Source organism: Cottoperca gobio, chromosome 6 (genome assembly GCF_900634415.1).
Source record: "Cottoperca gobio chromosome 6, fCotGob3.1, whole genome shotgun sequence".
Taxonomy (NCBI): Eukaryota; Metazoa; Chordata; class Actinopteri; order Perciformes; family Bovichtidae; genus Cottoperca; species Cottoperca gobio.
This window is the reverse complement of record NC_041360.1, coordinates 13858851-13885147: the sequence shown is the minus strand read 5'-3', so window position 1 is coordinate 13885147 and position 26297 is coordinate 13858851. Positions and strand designations below refer to the sequence as shown.

General features: G+C 42.8%; 1 protein-coding gene across 6 annotated transcripts in view; it reads left to right on the top strand.

The window, feature by feature from the left end:
• Nucleotides 1-26297, top strand: part of frmd4a (FERM domain containing 4A) — a 101708-nt gene that overhangs the window by 62898 nt on the left and 12513 nt on the right. For 5 of the 6 annotated variants that reach the window (XM_029433538.1, XM_029433540.1, XM_029433537.1 and 2 more), the window contains exons 2-12: nt 4576-4641; nt 9807-9901; nt 11454-11546; nt 14472-14556; nt 16853-16909; nt 17659-17681; nt 19795-19878; nt 19995-20060; nt 20158-20215; nt 20347-20433; nt 25300-25376. In XM_029433538.1, coding sequence (XP_029289398.1) covers nt 4576-4641; nt 9807-9901; nt 11454-11546; nt 14472-14556; nt 16853-16909; nt 17659-17681; nt 19795-19878; nt 19995-20060; nt 20158-20215; nt 20347-20433; nt 25300-25376 — 791 coding nt within the window. Of the gene's footprint in view, nt 1-2818; nt 2859-4575; nt 4642-9806; nt 9902-11453; nt 11547-14471; nt 14557-16852; nt 16910-17658; nt 17682-19794; nt 19879-19994; nt 20061-20157; nt 20216-20346; nt 20434-25299; nt 25377-26297 lie in introns of all 6 variants that reach the window. The other variant, XM_029433535.1, reaches the window with a different exon arrangement.

Below are 26297 nucleotides of genomic sequence, written 5' to 3'. Positions count from 1 at the left end.
AAACTGAGGAAGTTACCAATAAAGGGAGATATGTATTTGACTGGAGAAAGCGAAGGAAGGACGGGTGTATATATTAAAGCCAAAAAAATAGTCATCTGGAGATGTTTAAGTTGGACAGGCCAGTTTCCGGTGTCTAGAACAGGCCAAAAATATCCAGAAACAGAAAAATCCAGCAGGGAGGGGAAAGGATACACCTCCTCATTTCTCATGTGACCTTCTACATTTAGCAAACTAAGCTGAATGTTGAGCCTGCAGCAGAAGCTATGGTAGTAAGAAAACTGTTCAAGTCAAACACATTACATGTAATTGCGTCTTTGTATTGCTTAACGTCTAGGAACAAGAGTATACCAGATGAATCCTGCAAATTTAAAACTATGACTCGGTTGTCGTATTTCAAATTTGCAAACTGTATTTATGACACAAGTATCAAGTATCCCTGATGCTGACAGCTTAGCGGGAGGTGTATTACATCTGTGTGCTTACTGTACATGTGCTACATGTGGCCTCACTGTTTTCATAACGTAGGGATTAGCCTACTCATGTTCTAATACATGTACATACACCAATACAACTTGGTGGCTTTAACGGTTGCTGCTCCAGCTGTGTGAGGTGAACACAGCTGCCCAATTTAGGTCAGTCCAACGGCTGCAGTGGACTGAAGGCCAGGAATCATTCAAGCAAACCAAACCTGAGAGTAAGTAGATCTGTGTTAGAGAGAGAGAGGAGAGAGAGAGAGAGAGAGAGAGAGAGAGAGAGAGAGAGAGAGAGAGAGAGAGAACGAACTTTTTTTTAGCTAACCATTTCAGACTTAGGGAAATCTATCAAAATACACATGGCTTTGCATATATCTGCATTGATTTAATAAAGCAGGCACATGGCAATACTGCTCATTGTTATGTATCAGCAGTGCATCACTTGTTTTAAAGACAGACTATTAATGTGCTCTGCAGACACAGATGTCTGTTTGGGTTTGTAAGCACAACACACACACACACACACACTAGGGAGAGAGAGGTCTGCAGTTTCTCATGGCTGTGAGCTGCTGCAGAAAATTTCCCCTCATCTCCTCCTCTCCCCGCCCCCACATCTTGCCTCCATTATTCCCGTGTTTTCGAAGCAACTCCGATGACAGCGAGAAACATAGCTGGCAAGTGAAAGCAGGCTGGAATACGTTCAACCTTTAGCCGTTTCTTCCGCTCGTCCCCCTCGGTTGCTCACCGTTGGTACGGTCTCCTGCTATCCGCACGTTCACACACCGTTGGTGCACGGTGCCGGTCGCGAAAGGGGGGTTGGTCGACTGCGACTAGCCCCGTGAGAAGCTCACTGCTTTCGGAAGGAGGGAGAGAAGCAAGCCTTGGAAGACGCTCCTCTGTCTCCGTTCATTAGCACAGAGTTACCTCTGTATTAAATGGCGAAGCTATGAGATATAACGTCTCTGTGGCGTGAGGATACAGGGAAGATACAGTGAGCTGCGTCGCTTGTAACTAACGTTAACTAATGGTCACTAACATGGATGCTGATGTGCCTCCTCCCCTAGGCCGGCCGGGAAAGGGGGTGTTTTTTGACGATTTTCTGGCAGTAACACCACTCGTTTCTTTCTGGGATTAAGAATTTGTTTGTTTTTTTGTTTTTTACTCTCCCTCTCGGAGCCGGTTTTTGTGTGGGAGCATCGCGGCGAGCGTTTGTTTGCAAGGTAACTAACTAATGATAACGTGACTGCCGTCGGAAGCACTGACCAAAGCATCGCTGTCAACTGTCTGTAATTTGGGTGTCAGCTCCAGGGAAATAATGAATCGTGAACATGGCTTCATTGTTCATTTTCATGTTTTGTCTTTCACCGTTTCTTGACAGTGAGTCAGGCCTGAGGATGTCAATTGGCCAATTCAAACCTGACTAGTAATGCCCCAGAAATGTTGGTGGATTACATACAGCATGAATCAGACACAAGGGGTGTAGCACATGTGTTTCCAGCCTATGTTTCTCTCTCAGGTCAAATGTTTACAGCACACATTAGAGGTTAGAGTCAAGATGCTGTAAATATACTTTTATTGATTTTTTCATGTTAAAAATACTCTTTGCAAATAACTATCTGTCTGAACTGTCTCATGGTGCAGCACTATTCCACATGTTCTATTTTTTCAACACAGTGTAATGGGTAGAGGCTATTCATAGGAACTTTATTACATTTGGTTTCATGGTGGATAGAAACTCAGTAGCATGTGTCCAATACCACAAAGTGCATTTTATGACCAAAACCAATAAGCGTCTGTCTCTGCCAGATTGGGCTGCCTAATTTTAGCCTGAAGGCAGTGATTTGTTACCTTGACGTTAAGGTGTGTGCTATTCCCAGGTGTCTCAAGCAGAGTGCCAAGGAGAGTGTGTACTTGTGTGTGTGTGTGTGTGTGTGTGTGTGTGTGTGTGTGTGTGTGTTTACACTGTCTGCATTGCAGCTTTAAATATTCTGCAGACAAGATACTAAAGTTAGATGTTTGGTCAGTATACTGTAGTCTTGCCCTCTCTTCTTCTACATGTCCAGGCTCAATAATGGAGACAGAAGATTAGTTTAGCCAGCAAAATGTTTTCAGAAAATGATATAACTTATAACTTTGCACCAACATTTTATACACGATATAATGAATCATGTTTACACGTCTGACCTACTGAGTTGTCATGGCAGTACCACTTAAAAGCACTGTATACAGTATAAACATGTACAGTTATGGAAAGGTAGTGTAACTTCAAGACAGGAGGGTTGGAGATGAAAACAAAAGCCAATATTGGAAAATATGTATGTGTTTGTGTGTTACTGTGTGCACAGGTGCACCCAATCTAAACCCTCAAACCACAGGAGATCAATGGTGAGTGGGAGGGTAAACCAAACCCTTCAAAGTAGAAGCCACACATGCAAACACACACCAGTAATCACTCAGCAGAGTTCACACAGAGATGAGTGTTGAGACACAACTCTGTCACTCCTCTCCCTCTCTTTCGGTGGCATTTTCAGCTCTCTGCTAAACCTGCCACCTGGATGCAAACTGGCATAAGCGATGAGAAAGTAAAAGTATGTTATTCTCATGTTGTGCACACACCCTTACCAAATTGCAAGCGCCTCAGGTGGCCAATATGATCCTCGTGGTGAGGAGTTACAAACCGGTTACGCTTGTGCTTTTGTTTACGCCATCTATGTTTTGGAGGGAGTTCTCATCAAATGTTTGACAATGATGAAGTCTCTCCCGCTTTATTTCTTCTCCAACATCTCATACCCTTCCACACACCTCCCCCTGGTGTCCCTCCCCATCTCCCAGATGTGAGGGAAGTGTGGGAGGAGCCAGGGGGGTGTTTGTGTTCCTCAGGGTCCCCACTTCCTGCGAAAATTGGAGAGAAACTCCACATGTGCTGAAAACACCAGCACACGCACAAACAGACACTAACAAGCTGAATACTGTTTGACTTTCAGCTTTAGTCCTGTATTAGTTTAATTTTTATCATGCATATGCAAACTTTCAGACAGGTTTGGAAAATAGGTGTGGCTTTGATCTAACTTTGGTATATGTGGCACATATTTCCCACAGTTGACTTCATCATTGCACCTGCTTCAGTGTTTACGCCTGAACTTGGCGGACGGATATTATCCGTTTTTTTTGGAGCTCTAGTCTGCAAACCTTGTATCGACAATGCAGAGAAACACTTGAGTGAACATTGTCAGCAGGCAGGTTCATTCACTGTGATCACTGTAGTCCACCGATGGATAATGGATTTCGTGCTCAAGGAGGAATGCTAGAAATGTCAGCGAGGAAGAGAGCAGCGCAGGACGTTGTCTCTATTGGCTCATTGTGTAGTTAGGTCAGCTAACCTTGTAAGATATACTGAGATAACGAGGGATGCACAGATCCATTTCTTTCAGTCCGGATGCCGATAGCGAGTATGTAAGCTGTATGCCTCATTGTGTGGAAGTGACTGGGATCCTTCTTTTATGTGTAAGCCACCATCAGGCTTAACTTAAACATTGTGTTCCTAACTTGGTAAAACAAAATACAGAAATATGCATTTACTGAATTGTTATGTATTATTAAAATAATAGATTGTGGACCATCAACTTGGTAAGAATCTTCAAAATGTGTTGAATTCTTTGGCATGATGCTTCTGGAAGTGCCTGATTAAGTTGATTGTGTTATATTATGCAGTGTTTCTGCCACCCCTCAAAACATTGGTTTTCCATATATTGTAAGTAGTCGTAGAACCTGTGGGCGTAGCAAGCATGAAATACCTCCAAACAGCGGAAGTGTTTGTTGTTAGCTCCCTCAGCTATGCTGCTGACAAATGACGTACGACGCACGTGTAATCAGATACCCGATCCAGCTATTTCCACTCCAATCTTAACATACTGAACATGTATCCAATACTTATTGATGTGGGGATGCTTTATGGTGTATGGAATGTGGAGTAAATTACTTTGTATCATTGGCATCAGTGAAGACCCATTTGAAACCCCGCTTTTGAACTGTATTGGTATAACATGTAATACCTGTAATCAATTTATAAACGAGCATCCCTTGTCATTTTGTCTCTTCTCAGATGACAGAGGGGAGGCGATGTCAGGTCCATCTCCTGGACGACAGGAAGCTGGAGCTCCTTGTACAGGTGAGTCTCTCTTGCTCGCGCCCTCCTGCTCTTCCTTCTCTTTCTTCCCTCTCTCTTTGCGGATTCTCGTTTCCTTAGCGCGAGGGAGAAGTGATGTCTGGTGTCCTGAGGGACTCAATTACTGCTGACCAAGAGAAATTTAGTCAGCAGTAGGTGACTGTGCTTTTTCTTGATGCTCACCTGATCTCTCTCCACACACACACACACACACACACACACACACACACACACACACACACACACACACACACACACACACACACACACACGACCCTGCCGTGATTTACTCTTCCTGTAGAAGCTATGCATCCCAATACAGAGTTCGGTCCTAATAATGTCCTAAACAGAAAGTCTTACTTGCCCTAAACCCATGCTTCACTGCTCATTCTTCATCATCCATCCCTACTGCCATCCCAGAATGCCTCAGAAATGCCCAGAATCATCTAACAAAAAACATCAACTGCTTGTGTAATTGACAATGCTCCCTCTTATCCTCCAAACATCTCTGTGTAATTGGCAATGCTCCATGCTATCCTCCAAATGTCCAGGAAAAACAAAGCAGCATGCTGCCCACCCTCCCCCCAACTCCAGCCTTCAATCCTCCCTGCAGGCTTTCCTGCAGTAATGGCCAAAGGCAGCAGCAGCACCCACAGCACACCCATATATATTATATATATATATATACTATATTCCCCTTGTTCGCCATTTAAAGCCCCTACCCTTTGTAGATAGCTATTTACTACTGTAGATCTGCTCTGGTCTGCTTTCTGTTCTAAGGATTAAACCCTCTTATGGAAGCTTTTTTAACAAAACACGTTAACACACATTTCATTAGGTATGGATGTTTAGTTGTTTATAAATGTTGTGGCCCTCTCTGCACAGTTACCTCTCCATCCTTTTCTGCATTGGCTGTTGATGACATTCACTTTCATCATCTACTAGACCCCTCTTATGGTTTGGCTTTAAAGTCTGAAGCATTTTCATGAGGGGCTCCTTCCACTTTTCCTAACATCCCTCACCCCCCTTTGGGTCGGACATTACCCGATTCCACTGGAAAAAGAGAGCAAGACAAAAGAAGGTAATTGCCCTGGAACAAGATAAGAAGAGCAAGCGTAGAAAGATTGACGCCAAAACTCAGGAGGTTTAGAGGGAGAGAGAAAAGTGAGATGAGAGCTCAGGAATAGAGAGACAGGAGATGACACTAAAGGGATGGGAATGGAGAGGAGAAAATGGAGGGGAGAGCCGAGGATAGGTCTGCTGACTTTCTGATTCAATTACTCTTCCAGAACTGATCCTCTCTTTCAAATTGGTACTTCTCTCTTCTCCTTTTCCACTCTCTCTCGCTCTCATTCTCGCTTGACTTTCCACTCTTCACTCTCCATATCTTCTTTTCCCAGCTCCTTGCTTGCCTCCACCTGCCCCGGCTCTGTGTCTATCATCTAAACCTCCAAATACAGCTGCAGCAGCTTCGTATCTCATCCATCCATCATATCTTCTGATCGTTCCTCTTGGCCGTCAAGAAAGGAAATAACAAGAAAATAAACAAAAAGAGAGTTCAAGAGTTGAATAAAACATTTCAGAAATCTTTGTTTTATGTAAAGAGTTTAAAAGATACTTAAAGACCTTGTGATTGAGAAAATCTGTTATGTTTACCACATAATATACACAATGTAACAAATAGTATGTGTACAGTTTGGCAATGGTGTAAGCAAGAGAGAAGTCCGGAAGAGGGGATGTTATTAACAAACCATTGTCATATAAATCAGGATACTACTTTCTTTTTTCTATCTCTCACTCTCTGTCCTCACTTCTCTACGTCGGGCAGATGTACAGTAGGCTAGTACGTTGTTAGCAAGACCACAGACAATTAGCTGGTGAACTAAGAAGTAGTCAGGACCTCCATTCGTTTGTAAAAAAAAAAAAAAAAAAGATTTATTGAAGGGACGATTATAATCAGCAGTGCAAACAGTTTAAAATATTAAGGCAGTGCTGCAGTATTACACACTTCATTGGGTTATTTCATGTCTTCACTGATCATTTAACAGCAGTGTGGTCGAGTCAGTCCCGTTACGGTTTTGATATGAGTTCCTGTAGCACGCCAAGCATTCCAGCCAGCTAGCCTCTGAAAGGTTTGGATCTCATTTCTGTCACTGACTTGTAACATTGACCAGCTGTTTAATCCCAGAAGTGTCGTTCACCTTTTTCCTCTTCCTCTTCCTCATCCCCTTCCTCCTACCTTTTGATAGTCTGTGGTTTGTTTATGGAGCAACGCCTCATTGGCAGGGAACCATGTGTCAGAAGGCCAACGCACCTATTGACCGGGCCGTAAAGATTGAAGCGAACCACCGAAATACACCACTGGGTGAAAATATGTCAGTCATATGTTCTATCACTCCCTAAGGCTAGAGTGCTGTAGGTTGAAAGGGGAATGGGGTATTAAGCTGTGTAACAGTGTTTCTCTTCTATACCAATGTTAATGTGAAGAACTCCACATTGAAAAAGAGACACTTGAGGGTTTTACTGTAACATAGTAAGATGCTACATTGCAAGTCTCTTTACAACTAAGTGGAAATATAAGCAAATGTAGGGCATGTTGTGGCTAAAGACCTTTTCCTTACCCACCCTTGGCCCCTAAGGACTGCCACTGATATATTAGTTAGCATACCATAAATCTGAGCAATCCTGAAGGCGCCAAGGGCCTGGCTAGCTGTTTGCAGAGATTGGGCCGTAACTTCTGCCAGCCAGGCAAGTGAGCTACTGTTGTGTGTTAGTCACTTGTCTGGGGGTTTGCTTTAACATGTCTCCTCTTAACTTGCACCTCCCTGTAATTCTTATGCTGTTAATTATCTGTGCTGCTGAGGAGGCACAGGCTAAATGTCTATTAGCAGTAATGCTGTCTAAGCTAGCAGAGAGCTTTACTGGCTGATAGATGGCTCCAGAGTCTGTGTGTATATATGTGTGTGTATATACAGTATATGTACAGTATACAGCAGTGTGTATCTCACTTATTGTGTGCGCGTGTCAAATGTGCAATATCCCTTACTATATTACCTGTCATTCACTGTCTGTATCACTGTTGGTATCTTCCACAACATTATTACACATCCGTTAGGTATCTGGCATGTCACAGATAAGCTTTAGCGTCAGGAGGGAGTCGTCTCTTGAAGAGAGAACCAAACTCAATTATACTATCAAGTGCTTTTTATAGGGGTTTTTACAGTCTGTTTGATATTCATAACATTGTTGAAGCGAGAAGCTTAGCTTAACCTTGCAGGGGTTTGTGGTGGTACTTCTCTTCTTTTTCATCTTCAGTCATGCACTTATTGTATGTTGGACTCATTTCATCTCCTTATCATCTTTCTAAACGTTGTTGATGTGTCCATGTCCCCCGCTCATTGTTTGTTATGCTGTGGTGGCGTGGATGTTATTTAATTGATATTGTTGCCAAGGCAGTTGACTGCTGTGTGGTAATGAGAGACCACGACTGTATGTGTCTCAGGCTGAACCAAAACATTTATTACTGCTAATACTATAAAGATAGCCTGCTTCCAGACCTAAGATTTCCACATCTAAAACGTTTTTGAGCACATCAAAGAGATCTAGTGTCGCTCTTCTGAATCGCTGCCTCTCCCATTTGGAGAAACAACAGAGCCAATCAGAGTCAGACGGATCAGAACTTAAACAATGTTACGGTCAGCACTTATACCTCTGCTCTTGATGTATTAAACTACACGCAACCATAGTATAAATACAAATGTAGCATGTTGAGATGTGAGTATATCATGTTACTGTGAATATGCATTTGAAAGTTTTACTTTAATGATAACCTTATTATTCATTAACTTTGCAGTATGGGAGTCTACTAGATATAATATCAATGCTGAAGGGTTTTGGAGTAAGGTTAGATCAAAGGGACATAGAGACAGACCAAGCTAGTACAGTAGCCATTTTGTTTTCTATTTAACATTTATTTTCTGGTACATAAATGTGATACATGGGCATATAAGGCAGAATCAGCCTATATGTTAGCTTCTCTCTTCTATTCTCGCCAGAGCCTTTTTGTGTTGCAGGATCACTGTAGGCGTTTTGCTTATGTGAGATCTAGGTCATTGGAGATGTGTGTCTGTGTGCATGCGCATGTATGTATGTATGTATGTGTATGTATGTTTGCTGTGTGCATGACATCACCTCCTTCTCTTTAAATAGCTCTCAGTAGCTTCTGTCACTGAAGTTGTAGTTATGCAGTGAGTAGATAGTACAGGACCTCAGGGGCAGATTGTTAAGAAAGTGCACACTATAGCACATGTAGCTGTGGTGTGTGTGTGTGTGTGTGTGTGTGTGTGTGTGTGTGTGTGTGTGTGTGTGTGTGTCTGTCTGTCTGTCTGTGTCTGTGTGCCTATATGGTTGCACACAGTATGTTTTCCTCTTGTTCTTCTCTATCCTATATGTACACAGCACAGCACTGTACCTCCTGTGTGTTATGAATGGGCTGCATGCATGTTGTCTATCAGCTCTTGTGTGCATATGTGCATGCAGATTTGTGTGTGTAATGAAAATGTAGGCAGCAAGGCACACCCATGGTTAACCTCAGGGTGGGGCTACTGCTACTCAGGATGTCACAAACCAGCAGCATATGGCATCAGTCCCTGGCCTCTGCTTGGCTTTAAGATGCTCTGCATGCTCGTCGTGATGAATGGAGGTTGTCATTATATATAGCTTAGACAGTATTCCACAGTATTAACTTGTTCGAAAGTTCTTATGCTAGCTGCAGCCCTCTCCCTACAATACAGTGGTTGAGCCCAGAGCCATGACTCTGCAGTAGAGGTTTGGGTCAGACGGGCAGAAAGGAGGGAGGGATGGAGGGGAAGGGCAGGGTACCTGCACTGTCAGCAACATCCAAACACTCCATCCATCTTTCTAGCACTCTCTCTCTCATTTATCTCCTCCTCTCTTGCTCTTTTCCTCTTTTCCCCAGTGTTTGTCAGAATGCTTAGTCATTACAGTAAATCAATAGCTGATATAATGTATTTGCATACAGCTCTACACATGCACTTGTTCCAATTAAACTACAGTGTGATAAACTATTGCACTACCACAGAGGGACATTTATAACTGATCAATAAAACCATAATGAGAGCAACACTAATATTTCTGTCTCCCTGCAGCCCAAGCTGATGGCTAAGGACTTGCTGGACCTTGTGGCCTCTCACTTCAACCTCAAAGAGAAGGAGTACTTTGGAATTGCATACACAGACGAAACGTAAGTCACATTCAGATAGTAAAGCTATTGAAAACTACCACTGCATATTGTGTATCAGTAGCCCAGGACTCTCTGACGTGTGTCTTGTTTGTTGGATTGAGTTTGTGCTTCCCAATAACACTGTAACTACATCCAGACTATCAGCGTTTACACTCCTGTTTCCTCGTCAGTTCCTGTAACAACACATGGGGCATATTTTACTAGAAGCAGACAATAGGCAAAGTCAGTTCTAAAATTCAAGTGCAACCCGTAAAACATATGCTCCAAGAGTGGTGTGTACAGTAAATGAACAAGTTCATATGTCTTTTGAGTCTTAGATCACCTGTGAACTCCTTGGTGGTTTGTAACTAATGTTAATGGGACAGTTGTAGTTATAGATTACAGAGGTGAAACAACTTTAATTTGAGAATTATCTGTTAAATTTGACCTATATGTTACACAAAGATTAAAGAAATAGCATTCAAGTTGTTTCTTATTTTGAAAAGAAAAAAATCTATCATGAAATACTTAGTTAACATTAGATGCTGCACCATGAGCAACAACTCCAGTTTCCAGGACATTGTTTAAGTTTTAAATATTTAAAAGTTTTAGAAACCTTACAGTAAAAATGTGGCTGTTGGTTTTGGCCTTTTATTTTTCTCCTGCTGAATTTCCAGTGTGCTTTAAACTGTATACATAATATATATACATACTATAGTACTATAGGTTTATTTAGACTAGGTATGAATTGGCCCCTAGATTAAAGTGATGAAGATCACACTGGACCATAAACTGATGTATGATCACTTTAATGTTATGATGAGGCTATGATTGTCTTGCCCTGGGCTAGCTAAAGATCACAACTCTATGTTTGCCAGAAAGGTTGCTACGAGAACTGTGCTTGAAATGCAAAAATGACATTCAAATTAGTTTTATGGTGTTCGGTGACCTAGAAAGACAGACGCACCACAGCATGGTCCAGAACTAGTCATGCAATACACAAATGATTTGCATACTGGCAAACATCGCCATGGCCTTTGTTTTCTCTCTTTGATGCCAAGCAAAACTGGCCTCTGCTCTATGGCATTTACATGGCTGTGACACATACTGTAGCCAATGCCAGTCCAGTAAAGCAATATCAGCTCTGCAGTCTTAGTCCCCCAGGGCTAAGACTATGATGGGTAGATTTGCTGCTTGTGCCTGGGGAGAGCAGACAGTTCAGCTCTGACCGCTCAGTAGTCAAAGAGGCCGTTTGAGAGGGAAAGAGCAGATAGATTGAGAGACAGAGACAGAAGGAGGGACAGTTTGAGAGAGATGTTGCTCAGTTGCTCAGGAGACCATGCAGGGTTACCAGGGTGACAAGCTGTCTCTGCAGTTTTTCTCTCTGTTGGAGGGAGACAGAGAAAAGAGAGGCATGGGGGAGAGAACGGGGGGGAAACAGAAGGGAAGACATGGTAACAGGAAAAGAAAAATGGGGAGGCTTAAGGAGAAAATGTTCAGTGTCACGAGAAGAGTTTTTGTATATTCATATATCCCAGAATAACAGCATTGATCTGTTGTTTTGTCTCATCAGGGGCCATTTTAGTTGGCTGCAGTTGGACCGCAGGGTATTAGAACACGAGTTCCCGAAGAAGTCTGGTCCCATTGTCCTCTACTTCTGTGTCAGGTGAGTTCTTCTTTAATAAATGAATCAGTAACTACATATGCCATGGTCACTGATTGCACACAGTGTTTGAATGTGTGTGAAAGAGAGAAAGAAAGACAGAGAGAGTGCTTTTGTATACGTGTTTGTGTATGCACATGCCTTCATGTGTGGTAATAGGAACAGATTAACAAGGTTAGTTATGACATACCCCTATGAAATTGCTTTGACCCTGGTGTTTAACTCCCGCCACGGGGCCTCTCAGCCAATCATGAGCCTCTTAGTCCTATCATTATGCGCTGCATGCAAATCCCGTCCAGTAGCTTTGAGGTGACTGCAAAGTGCCACACTCCAAACAAGATGGCAGGATCCCATACGAAGAGAAGCCGAACCATTTCTTCTCTACGTTTGCACTATACATTGTTATACAAAAGCACTTTGAAAAAGGTTCACTTGTCAATGCAAACAGCATAGAAAATATTCTGGTACGTGACTCAACCTATTAGGAGGCATGTGCCCTTGCAGTGTGCTCTTTTTGCTGACGCTGTATTGGAGTCCTCTCCTCATTTAAAGCCAACTCTTCTATGACCTGTTATGATAGGGTTATGAAATAAACCCTACAATCCCACACTCCTCTCTCAGCCTTTACACTGCTCATACAATGGTCCCTCTCATATATGAAACTCTCCAGGCTCACACACAGGCACAGGATCATGTGTGTATATGTGACAGAAATACAGAGTGTGCATGTTTGTGTCTGTTTCTTTGTGTGTGTGTGTGTGTGTGTGTGTGTGTATGTGGGTGTTTTATCTTCAATAGGCTATTGAAAAAGCAAGAAAAAGGCACCTGACCTGAGAAGATATGTTCTGATCTTTCTTAGCCTCAAATGAAAATGCAGAGCCCTCCCATCCCACTCTCTGCCCAAACACGCACTCACACACGGTCACTTTCAGTTCGAGCCCGGAAAGGGAAAGCCAAGGCTTTATTTTGGATCCACTGGTTTGTTCTGTCCCCAACAAATCTCTATGATGTCATATACACCCCGGGGACTGAGCTTGGTTAGCAACGTACATAGTAACATGACGCACATTAACTCTGCTAAACAATGTCACTGAATAGCCATTTCCAGGTCGACATTTAGGACACAGCTCGTCATGACACAATGAGGTGACTGTATAGCAAAATCGTATTCTTAGCACATAGACTTATTGTTCTCCCTATTTAGTGAACAATGGGGCCATTGTGCAATCTGATATAATTAAAAGATGTGCAGATAAGTATATTTGGCTGCTATAACTGCTGTCCTATTTCAGTTAAGGCGCATTGATATTCACCTTAGGTCAGCTATAGAACCACATAAACCAACTGTGTATGTGTGTGTCGGTGATGGTCAGGATGGGGGTCACTGTGTGCATATTTACATAGACTAATGAGTGTTTGAGGGTGTGGTGGTGGCAGCGCTGACATTGTGAACTTTGACACCATTTTGAGGCTTCATACCCCCTTTTATTCTCGCAGTTCAGACCAATCTCTAACCTCAATCTCTCTAAATGTCACACTGACTACACCCCCCCTCTCACACACGCACACGCACACACACACACACACACACACACACACACACACACACACACACATCCTACCCTATTTCTTAGAAACACGTACACACACATACGCAGATTCGGGATTACAATGCAGCAATCATCAGTCCAAATGTCAGGCCTGAATCCATTAGCAATTTGAACATATTGTTTTCATTAGCACAATGTAAGGTTTTTTGTGTGTGTGTGTGTGTGTGTGTGTGTGTGTGTAGGTGCGTGTGTCACTGCGCAGGTGCATGAGCATCATGGATTTGCATGCTTATGTGGTATCCGTGTGATGTGTGTGTTCCCAATAAAAGCTAGGCAGATACCTCCAGCTGATTCAATGGGTGCCTTTTTGCATCCTTGCTGCTGTGCTGGCAGTGTGTGTATGTCTCATCAACACTGTGACTTTAATTAAATGTTCACACTGAATATTGACAAGGCTCCTCTCATTTTCTCCTGCAGCTCAATGGGTAACTCGATTTAAACCCTCCAATATTGATTATTGATCCTCCTACAATCCCTCTCAGTCATTGCCTATACACGCATATGCACACAAATCGACACATTCATTCACATGTGTTCATCAGAACATGTGCTTAGGCCACATTATACGCACTTGTAGGGATACTTCAAGTCCTATACTGATGGTTTTTAATCTGTTATATTTCGATGAACGTCTCCACCAGAAAAAGAGCTAACAAAGAGTAGCTTCCTAACCTCCCCTCTGGCTCTGCATGCATTCATGAGCTACATTTAGACCACATTATTATGTGAGCTCCCTCCTCACCACTCTGCTAGAAGTGGGTTACTGTGCTTCTCTCTCCTGTGTGTGTGTGTGTGTGTGTGTGTGTGTGTGTGTGTGTGTGTGTGTGTGTGTGTGTGTGTGCGTGTGTGCGTGTGTGTGAGAGAGAGTACTGTATGTGCATGTGGAATCACGACACACTGCTGATGATGCAGAGAAGCAGACAATGTGTGAAATGCATCATGTGCACATTCAATCCGTGTGTGTGTGTGTGTGTGTGCATTCATTCAGATTGTGGAATGTGCTCACACTAACAAACTAATTATGGATCATTGCCAGCCACCATGGTGAGAGAGGGAATTGGTTTAAGGGGAAGTGAAAGGATGTTGGTATCCAGGGTCAGTGTTTGGTATGGTGTGCCCCCCTCTGGTCCCTTTGATCATTGCAACATTTCTGTCACATGTGCACATGACACTAACCTGGCTTGCATGTTTTAACTCCTTCTCTCTTATTTGTGTGTAATTTGATCACTGATCTTCTTTATAAGACTGAAGGTCAACCTTTGTCATTGTTACCTCTGCTGTTGCAAATGTATTGAAGCTTTTCCTTCTGTGTGTTCAGGTTCTACATAGAGAGTATATCCTACCTGAAGGACAATGCCACTATTGAGCTGTTTTTCCTTAATGCCAAGTCCATCGTCTACAAGGTAAACTTATTATTTAGTTGCCATATTGCATATTCCTAATACTGTTGACTGGGATCTATTTATCCTGAAATGCTTTTACTGATGTGGGTGGTAGGAATACTTTTAGTAATGTTGTGTTTGAAACCAAAGTTTTCTTCTGGACTTGCTAGAAAAAGGTGGAAGTGTTCAGTGGGTATATTTCAATTTAGAATTATGTGGAGGACTTCATTAGCCCATTTTTTGGTTCTAAATGAAGAGGCCAGCTTGGACTCCGATGCTCCACACAGATTTGGTCAAGCAGAAAATGTGAACCAATTGCATCAGCTGTTGCCCATCATGTAACGTGCTGCACCGCATTCCAGCAACTAGCGAATAATTTGACACATTTTCTGCCATCTGTCAGCGTTGAAGCACATTTATTTCGGCTGTTTAAATAAACACTGATAGCAAGTCGCCCACAAAGAAAGGTAAATATATATTTTGTACATTTGGTGATAAAACATTCCACTCAATGAAGGCAATTTGTATATTTGTTTGAAGTGAGGGGAGATTATCTTATTCAGTTAACTGGTTCACTATCTCTTATCATTAGTCTAGCTGCTGCTACCCTTGTGCATAGATCTACTGTGGCCTGGGTAGTGTACAGTAGATGCAGTGACACCAGTGTTCAGCAGTTATTTGTCAGGTCCAGAAGAGGGCGTATGTGGTGTAAAGGAAAATAATGGGGAAGAAACCTCCCAACCCAAGCTCTGTAGAAAACTGATAAGACCAATTATTTTCTGTACTGACAGTGATAGAAAGCTTTATCCGAACATTTAAATACAGTGTATCATCAATCCATGAACATAGAGCCAGCACTTTTCCCCTGCACATTTTGTGTCATACACAGGTTTCTTGTTTGCTATTCTGAGCTAATGTTGTCAAATAGTCAACAAACCTAAGTTTACAATGGAGCCTTTTAGGTTGTCTAGTTAAGCCTAGTTGTTCCATATGCAAGCATCTGTCTTACTGTAGTGGCGATTGGGAAGACACTCGGGGGTGAAATTCACAAAGAATGGACTGCAACCGCTTTCTGCCCCGTCTCAAGGTCCAATTCACAAAGACACATACACTTTGGCAGTTGAAAGCAATTTGTGCCAAATGTTTCCATATTACTTCATTTAAATACTTGCAAATAGGAGCACCAAGACGCTTGGCAGCATAGTTAGGTTGTGCACCTTTTGTGGATGCTTTGAGAATTACATGGTTTCTTTTTGTGCCGGTTTAGCGGCGTCAAAAGCGGCACAATCCTTTTGTGAATTTGCCTCTGAGACTTGAAAGGCAGTGACTATGTAACCAAGTAGTAAGGGAGAGACTCTCCCACAAACAGAAGGTTTTTTACTCAGTCACACCCTTGGCTACTGTAAAATCTCCTTGACGGAGATACCTGATCCCTCTCTGCTCATTTATCACATGTCACCCTGATAAGAACTTCAGCTAAACACCAATGATCTCTCTACCAGCTTCAGCATTAGATGATCATGTAATATTTTTAGAAAGCATGTTGCACGTGCACATTAGTTCAAATATAGTAGATCAGGATATATGTTCACCTTCTGCTGTTATTGTTTGTATAAGCTTTGAGAAACCTTCTCTGCTGAGCTATGGGATCGCATACAGTACAATAACACACACTCCGTGACGATGTGTAGCCCCGCTGGGTGGTACACCCAGGGTGGGTTTGTTCAGTCTAGTGTTTCATCCTGGCTGTCTGATCTCCCAACCAATTAAGTGGTCGATTGTGAAGGGAACATTCCAGACATACTTGACCCACTACTCACTGCCCACTACTCTTCTCCCCCTCAATGCAGACATAGCATGGTCGGTGACTACATTCACACCAAAAAAAAAAAGAAAACTCCAATTATCATGCAGTTTACCTGTTCCCAAGGAATATCCACATGCCATTAATATAAAATATAACAGTAATATATGAAAAAAAACCACCTTTAGAAAATGTACTGAGTAATCAGTAACCAGAGCATCCATGCCTAGCCTCAATCCCCAAACCCCCTCTCCCTAACCCCCACGGTTTGCCTCTAATCTCTGAGCTTCAGCCACATGAAGAGGTCATGAAATTAGAGAAGGGAGAGTGGAAAAATGGAGGGGCAGTGGTTGGGAGATGAAAGGAACTAGCAGCCCATCTTGGATAAATGGATGATGATCAGAGGCACGTCCACTTTTACTCCAAACATCGGCAGAGTGTGTGTAAAGAGAACGTGTCATTCATAGCCCTCTCCTCTCCTCTCTTCTCTTTTCTTTTCTCTATTTCTTACAGGAGCTTATTGAAGTGGACAGTGATGTTGTCTTCGAATTGGCTTCCTTTATTCTACAAGTAAGATTGTGTGTGTGTGTGTGTGTGTGTGTGTGTGTGTGTGTGTGTGTGTGTGTGTGTGTGTGTGATATTTGTTTTTCACCATAAACACATGCAGCCAAACACACTCGTTATTCCTGGTGCTGTTGCTCTGCACTGAAACAGTTTGAAGTTTTCTTCCAAAATGTCTCCACCAGCCTTTGGTCCTAATTGAAGATGATTAAACTCACATTATCTATTGCAGTCATCAATCTGTCAGTAATATGCAATGACGCTTGGAGGTTTTAAATCTTAAAAACCTCAACCGTCTTTGTTGGTAGCAGAATGGTTACCAGCTAAATTCTTGCTGCAGTCAGTCAGTGCTAATATAACACAAAGCAGCAGGGGAACTCTTTTGCTTCACAAATTCTCCTCAACGCCAGCCCCTTTTCTCTCCTTTCTCTTTCTCAGAGTAGGTCAGTCCATTAACCGTGATGCTGCAAGGTCATGTTACACATAGACTGGGCTGAGTGGTTTGTCTGTGTGTGCGCGCCTTCTATGCAGGTGCAGATGCACAGTATCAGGTATCGGCTCTGTAGGCTTTCAGAGGCTTCGCTCCAGATGGAAGTTTAATATTCTCTGATTCCAGCACAGCAGACCTTACTGCACATTCACCAATGCAAACCGAACATAAACACACATTTTACGGTCAATGCCTGGTGCTCACATATCCATATATGTGAATCCTTTCTCCTCTCACTACTTTTCTATTTCCCCTTTCTGTTCCACAGGAAGCTAAAGGTGATTTCACCAGGTAAGCACATTAGTAACTTGTAATGATTATGTCCATGTAAGAAAGTATGGGTTGTAGCTGGGAGCGTTTTCCTATTTTTCCATCACATGTTCTGTCTCGTCTTCTAAGTTTCATGGGTGGTTGGGTTGATACATGTTGATTCAGAAAGGAGCCGCGCAGACAGAGAGACAATAGAACTGATATCAGTCGTCTGTCTGCTCTTTTGCTCCCCTGAGCATTGAGGTGCATCACTGAGAACCCTTTGTTTCTGAGCGTGATTTACATCCCTCCCTCCTTCTTTCCTGCCATCCCTGTTCCACTTTGGTTCACTCTTTTCAGCCTGTGCTGCCACTCATGAAAAAAAGCATGGTGTGTGTGTGCGTGTGTGTGTGCGTGTGTGTGTGTGTGTGTGTGTGTGTGTGTGTGTGTGTGTGTGTGAATATGTGTAATGAAAGACAGAGGGTCTTGACTTCCTTCCAATTTAAGACTCACCATTAGGACATGAAAGATTTACTAATATACCAACAGAAAATGTAAAGAAAATAAAGAAAATGTTTAAACACAAAGTTCAAACATATCGGAATACGTATCAGTCACATTAATTAAACTCTATAGATTTAGAGCTTTCCATGGTTCATGTGATCTACACTCCACATCTGCGTGATGTTGGCCTAATGTATGTCGTGCCTCATCCCCTTATCCCTTTACAACAGACATCCCCTCTGACCTCATTTCCGGCGGTGAAAGGAGTAAATAAACACAATATCCTGCAGAGGGCTGGAATGTGACACACTCTGGAGACATTCCTTTCACCCTCCTCCCCCCTTTCCTTACTGTCTTCCTCCCATGCACACATACCTCCATTCTCTAAAAGCTCTACTCGATACACTGTACCCCTCCTCCATATATCTGTCACTGCTGCTCCCCCCCCCCCCCCCCCACACTAAAAAATGTGTGTGTGTGTGAAATCATTTTACTTTGTCAAATACAAATCCATTTGTTCCAAGATTGTCCTTGAATTAAGAGTTATTTTCTTGATGCTCGTGGAATCAGCATATGAGTACCGGTATATGATTTGAATGACTTGTGAAGATGAACATGTCACAGTGCACGAGTTGTATTTGTTCAAATTGTCTGCCCTTAATCAAGTGCAATGCCAAAGTTGTGAACACAACCACTTATACCTACTGAGAAGTTACTTGAATGTATATCAACCAATCCAAACACACAGCTCTGTTCACACATTGAAGAACAGGCAGGCAGGGTGGATGGGATCTCTTCCAAGGCTTTAGCTCATAGGTTGTCATGTTCCCAGGGCTTTCCCCGATCCTCTGAGGCCTTGGCAGAGGCTGGAGAGAGGCTCGGGGATTAGAGTGGGGTATTAAGACCTCCTGCCAGTGGAGGTCTGAAAACGGAATCTGGGGCCAAGTCTCTCTGCGTGGTTCCCTGTCTCATTTACTCTGTCTGTGTGGTTATCTTTTGTCTTTGAGCTTGATATGAAAAAAATATATATATATTGATTCCATGTTAATAATACACTTATGATAATAGCATGTAAATAATCCAGCGCCTCTTAAATGATTTACATTTCTTACTTTTTATAGGCTATGGTTATAGGTTATGGTTACAGACTCTCTCTCTCCACCTCCCAACACTCATATTTTGAGTGTAATTCATTTGTCAAAAATAGACAAAATGCTCAATAAACAAAGTCCAAAAGGAATTTGACTGATAGCATTATTATTATTATTTTTCTTATGAATTATTTTGGATATCGCGCTTATATCGTTATCGTGAAATGTTTTGGCCACGATAGCCGTGTAGGAAATATATTTTGGCAGCCATATTCAGTCCCTCGTTTCTCTTGTTTCCAACCGTCAGTGTCTTCGCAGCTGTCTCAGATACAGCGGCCAATCTCTGAAAAAGAGAGCATTCAAGCCATCCGCATTCATTCCTCTCTCTTCACTAAACTTTAACTTTAACTTCCAAAGTTAACATTTCATTTCTAAGACAGTTCTGGGAATTATTCACTTCTGCTTTAACTTGTTGCACTGAATACTGTTAGGCCTACAGCAGAGAATGATTGTTCTTGCAGAAGTAGCATTAACCATGACTTGTGGTTTCTCCCTTACAGTAATGATGTAACCAGGTGTGACCTGAAAAAGCTGCCTGCTCTGCCCACCCAGGCCCTGAAGGAGCACCCATCTCTCGCCTATTGGTGAGAGACTAGTCTCCAGTTATCCAGAACACCACCACAACATTGCACAAGCTCTCCTATTGTTATTCCCCCTTCCTAACATGTTTCCTTTCCTCTCACTATTAACTGTCCTGCAGTGAAGACCGGGTCGTAGAGCATTACAAGAAGGTCAGTGGGCAGTCCAGAGGGCAAGCTATTGTAAAGTAAGTATGTGAATGTGTCTCTGGTTGTGTTTGTTCACTTTATGGAAGGTTGTGTTCTCTGTAACCCTTACATGTCTGTATTTTCTGTTCCTCACAGTTATATGAGCATTGTAGAGTCTCTGCCCACATATGGAGTTCATTACTATGGTGTAAAGGTACCGTTTTACTACTTTGCCTTCTCTTTTTTTCACACTCACACACAGTAAAATGTTTGTTGACTCTGGGTACTCTGTCCCATACATATGCACAACCTTTCTTCCCTGAAGTTTGTTGTTGTGTGTTTTAGGACAAGCAGGGGATCCCATGGTGGTTGGGTCTGAGCTATAAAGGCATCTTTCAGTATGACCACCAGGACAAAGTCAAACCCAGGAAGGTGAGATGACGCTTCCTTCTGATCTCTCTGCACCACAAACTGAACTGTCTGCTGCACAACCTTCAGTCACTCTTTTAATAAGCTTTAAAACATCAATTGGTATAATTTCCAAATTTGTAAAAAGGTTGTGGTTTAGCACAGCCTTATTAACACAGTATCCTGCTTCTGTCTATTGTTTTGGCACCTAATTATTTCACTCTCCTTTTTAAAGAAGATTGGGTCGTTAATATATATAACATGTTACTTTACAAGGAAATGTTTTCATGGCCACTGCTGTCTATTCTTTCCATTCAGTGAGTCAGGATATTGTGTTTGGGAAGAACACTAACAATGCTATACAAATACTACTGTCTGGAGACATTCAGTCTTGGAATGTTTTGCATCCTGTTCTGCTTTTATTCTGATGAATGGGATCCTCCTCCCAGTTCATGCAACCAGTGCATCGTCTGTAAAAGCCTTTCTTACCTCAACTCTGTCGTCTTTAGGGCCTTGATCTCTGGCATTCATCCTTGTCTTATTGGGTGATTATGGGGTTCACAGCATCCCTGCATACTGACTGACCACCAAGACACTCTCACACACTTGCACTGATACTCTGTAGCTCATAAACACACAGCACACGCACGCACACGCACACACACACACACACACACACACACACACACACACACACACAGGAATTGGATTTAACTCTGAACTCACCGTCCTGATGAGTACTTCCTGTTTGCCACTAGCATTGTGCTCTGTGTGTGTGTGTGTGTGTGTGTGTGTGTGTGTGCGTGTGTGTGTGCGTGTGTGTGTGCGTGTGCCTTGATTGGTGCATTCCAGTGTAAATAACTGTCTCACCACATGAGCCCCGTCCTTTTCTCATTACCAAATGTTGTGGCTGCTTAGGTGTTACCCATGGTTATGGAAAAAATGCACACATACACATTTTCTCACATCAAACTCACAGACACAGACCCAAAACATGCTGACAAGCCTGTGAAAATGTCACAAACTGTGTGTTTTTATTACGCAAAGTTTTTTAAAGTTATATTTTTTGGTCTTTTCATGCCTTTATGATAGAGAAGTGCAGATTGTGAAAGGGGAGAAAGAGAGGGAACGACATACAGCAAAAGCAACAGGTCGGACTTGCTGTGGGCAAGGACTAAGCCTTTGTATTTGGGACGCCCGCGCTACCGGTTGAGCTACCGGGACGCCCCAAGTATATACATATTGGTTGATACATTGAAAAATGGCAAATTATAGCTTTCTCTGAGGTAAGAAGAAAGAAGTAGAGGGATGTTAGTTATTTTAGAGAAAGATGGAGGGAAAAAGAGTTAATAGCATTTCCACACAAGAGACTTATGAAGCATTCAGCGGCCATAGCAACAGTCAGTGTGAGTTAAGCTAGAGCACTGACCCCCTCACTCTCTTCGCTCTCTCCCTCTCTCTCATTCTCTCTCCCTCACACACACACACACACACACACACACACACACACACACACACACACACACACACACACACACACACACACACTCACACACACACACACGTAAAAAGCAGAGAAAGTAAGACTGGGCCTCTTCATCTCGGAAGTGGGGATTGTAGTCTTAAGGAGCTTGACCCAAAAGAGATTTGTGGACTGCATGTCTTGTTAATGCAGCATCACAAGACTGACAAAATCCCAATGAACACAGTAAGGTTTTTGTTTTTTCAGTAATAAGGCAGACAAAAGAGTGTGGGTGGTGCTCCTTTCCAAAGTTGCTCAGTGTTTCATAAGAAAAGACACTCATAGAGGTCACTGGGACCTTTCCATTTGTTATGGTAGTAATGAGAGTCATCGCTATTTCAGCAAACCAGAGGAAGAGCAGTTGATTTGGTGATTAGTCAATCACTCAGCCAGTCCAGTGCCAGTAACCAGTGACTCAGCGTGTAAACACTGGCTTGTCACGGCTCAGGTTTTCAGTACTGTGACTCAGTAAGGTGGAGGCAGAACACTAATTATGAGCCATTATGGACCAATTACCGTCTTTTGTCACAGTTAAAGAGGTTAATTTTTCTAACACCAACTTTTGTATTCATTATTAAGCGACTAAATGACTTCAACCTGTGCTGTAGAATTGGTGTGTGTGTACTGGAGGCAGTTGTGTTTTATTAGTGTGTCTTTTTATGAGGGGAGATCCCTGTTGTGTCTAAATGCAGACCATCTACCGCAGCTTTCACGTTTATTTGGAGATGTTAACATACTTTCCCCCCTCTCTTTACCGCAGGCCACATGCAGACACACATACAGTACACACAGACAGGGGTTTACAACTGCACCACACACCGAACTGTTGCCTCGTTAGTGTGTGTCATTTAGACAGAGATTATAGAGTCTGTGTGTTGAATGACTACCTGCCTGGCTGATTTAAGGCTAACACAGGAAAGCTTCTGTCAACACTGTAAAGAAGCCGCAAGAAGGTTCAATCAAACAGCAAACTATGGTTTAAATGACCCTCATCTCACGTGCATTTCACTGCATATGTATGTGTTTTTCTGCAGTCGATTGAGAGTACACACCCACTGACTTTAGTCAGCTTCTGTCTTCATTTAGAGCAAATAACAGCCTGTTCTGATTAGTTTTTCCATAAATGTCATCCCTCCAAAACACCACAACCAAAACACAAACAACAGGAAGTGCCTCCAGAGTGTATCTGCAGCTCCATGACAACTGGTGGATATAGTGTTGCACACCAGAGCCCCACCAATGTGTCAAACAATAGTCTTTGAGAGCCTCAGGTCCAGTTCTAGAAAAGAATAATATGCATTTGCTATTTAAACTTTCTATTCTTCCAGTAATCCCCGGGGAGTCCACTGCACCGAAGAAAGGCCTTTACACTATATCAGATCTGACCTTTTCATCTGTAATGGACGTGTGCTCGGGTGCACAGACATTACTTTGAGACAGACGTGGGTCCGTACACACGAGCACCCGGTTGTTTTATGAGTAATGACCAGTCACTTCCTGTGCGCGTGCGTGTTTGTGTTATTGTGCGCGCGGGTTTTATCGTCAAAAGAGAGAGGATTTATAACATATGCACCAGCCTCGCCCTAATCACAGAGGCACCCAACGGCTTTGACTGATTTCCTTAGAAATAATCTGTCAGCATGTTTTGTTTTTTAATCAGATAGTCATGCCATTCACAGTCCGCCATAAAGACTACAAAGGTTTCGTTAATACAATGGGCTTATGTAACTGGGGCACTTTTAGAAACACAACACAAATGTCTCCTTTTTAAATTTGCGGACGGCTTTATTGCACCTGGTTGTAGATCATGTGACTGCTGTTTAGTTACTCCAGATATATTTGAACACTATTTACGCACTTGCACATTTTTCTACCGTGAAAAGATCAAAGTCTTCTTCCAACATTTCAGCAGCTCTGTCCTGCTGATGGAGAGGACAGCTTTAGCGGTCTCGTGCCTGAACACAGTTACAAACACCTATCTTATCGTCACAGCTCTGGCCCATATGTAGCAAACACACACACACACTCGCACAGTCACTCACTTTCTATCAACCCCGCCCGCTATATTTAGCACCATGCTACATTAGCACTTCACACTCCATTGAAAATGCACGGTACAGCAACAGTTTTGATAAGAGTGGCAATTTTCTTTCTTCATGCTTATGCACACACACACACACACACACACACACACACACACACACACACACACACACACACACACATTTATCATATTTTTACCCCACCCACCCCTTTCTCCCTCTCATCCCTCTGTCCATTGTTTTCACAGGCTGTTAAAATTCCTGGGCTGTGACCTGTTCCTCCCTTAGCTCCCTTTCTCCTCTTTTCCTCCCTCATCCTGTCATAGTAGGGTCTTGTACTTTGTTTCTTTCCTCCTGTTTGTCAGTCAGTAGTTTACCCAGTTTACTTACTGTTCAGTATACATCAGAGCTTTACGTGTGTGTCTTTGTACTTCAGCTCCAGCTGATAGATGCAGACCCACTTATGTTCTGAAATAGCCCACACTCTACTCTTCTCTAACAAGAAACAGACTTTTTGAATGTGTGCATGTGCGTGTACACACAGAGGTCTGACTAAACAAAGCAAGGGCACTTCAATTCCTCGGGCCACAGAAAGCTTCTTTCCCCCTTCATCACTCCTCCCCTGACCCCATGTTACACATACACACACCTCCCAACCACAGAGCCCAGAGCAGGAAGCACAGTCCCTGAGGGAGGGAGGAGGGGTCAGGAGGAGGGGAGGCATTAACACCCCCTCCCATCCAGAAAAGCTACAGGAGAGGAGGAAACTTAACTTTACACACTTTCCCTCCACCAACACACACACATGCACATGCCTGCAGATGGTGAACACCCACCAACTCGTAACGTTCTGTTCCCCTGCGTCTGGGAGGATTTAAGATACACACATGCTGTGGAGTACGTCTTGGGGGAAACTTTCTCGCCCAGCTGGCTTTGGCTCCGTTTAAAGAGAAGCGGATGGTTCATAAAGGGGACGGAAAGAGAAAAAAATCAAATCTGAGCAGAGGAAAGAAAGCCTCCTCCCTCTCACACTGTCTTTCTCCAGAGTGAGGTCATCCAGCTAAAGGATCTGCTGTGGACAAGACCGCCTGGTCTGGACCTGATCAGAGGTCCTCTTCTCTCCCTCCACCTCCTCTGTTCCTAACTCCTCCTCTTTGTCAGCGGCTTCCATTTTTTTCTCCTCTTCCTCCGTATCCATTGCATTTTCACTCAAAACAAATTGGAACATACACAGAAGAGAACAGAGGATTTGGCTGAAGGCTGTGTGGATTTAATGTGAAGCATAATGTGAGCAGCCCTGAAAAGTGTGTTTCTCCTAAACCTCAGGTGTTCCAATGGCGTCAGTTGGAGAACCTCTACTTCAGAGAGAAGAAGTTTTCAGTGGAAGTTCATGACCCCAGGAGGTAAATTTATATCACAAATTTAAGCTGAGTAACTGAGTGTTGAATTACATGATACCAGTTCTACTTAGAGTGATTGAATGTTATTGCTATTGAATTTGCTCCAGCTAATGTTTGGAAGTGATATAATTTTCCCTTAGTTATGGACGCCTTCCAGTATCTTTTACTGTAAATTACCACTGTGCTTTATGTGAATGTGTTAAGATTCAAACTACAGTGCAGGAAAGGAGAGATTGGAATCTAATTCAGTAATGGTTGCAGCATTTGTCTTGGCAATAGAGCAAGATATTGGGGATGTCCCGGTGGAGCCGCACACAGATTGATAGGCTGATTATTAACACACTTGTGCAGCCACATGCATGCACAAACACATGCGCTCTTTCACACACACACACACACACACACACACACACGCTCAGGGTAAACCCTTGATAGTTGACCACAGAAGGATAGATGGCTGTGTGATAGCTGTTTTGCAGAGGAAGTGACCTCTCTTGTGTTTATTTAACATGCCTATATATGTGGAGTGTTATTCTACAGACAGAGGGAAGGAGGGACGGAGGGAAGGAGGGAGGGAAGGGGAGAAAAAGAGAAAGACAGGGTGAAACAGAGAGCAGCGGTGTTTTCTTTAAAGGAAGCTGTCATTAGGGTGAGCTGGTCTGTTGCTCAGCTGTAGATGTGTGTTTAAAAAAAGATGAGTAAACAATGGGGAACATCGTGTGTGGCAAAAAAGATCTCTATCAGGTTTGCTCTCTTGAGCCTCTAATATTGTTTCGAGGGAAGCACGATATATATTGCTGCCGATAAATGAAATAACGCGACGGTATCTTTTAGGACTTCACCTCGCTCAGAAGCCATCCTTAACATAACACTACTATGTAAGAAATCATATTCAGGTGGCAGCTGGCTATTCCGCATTTTTAC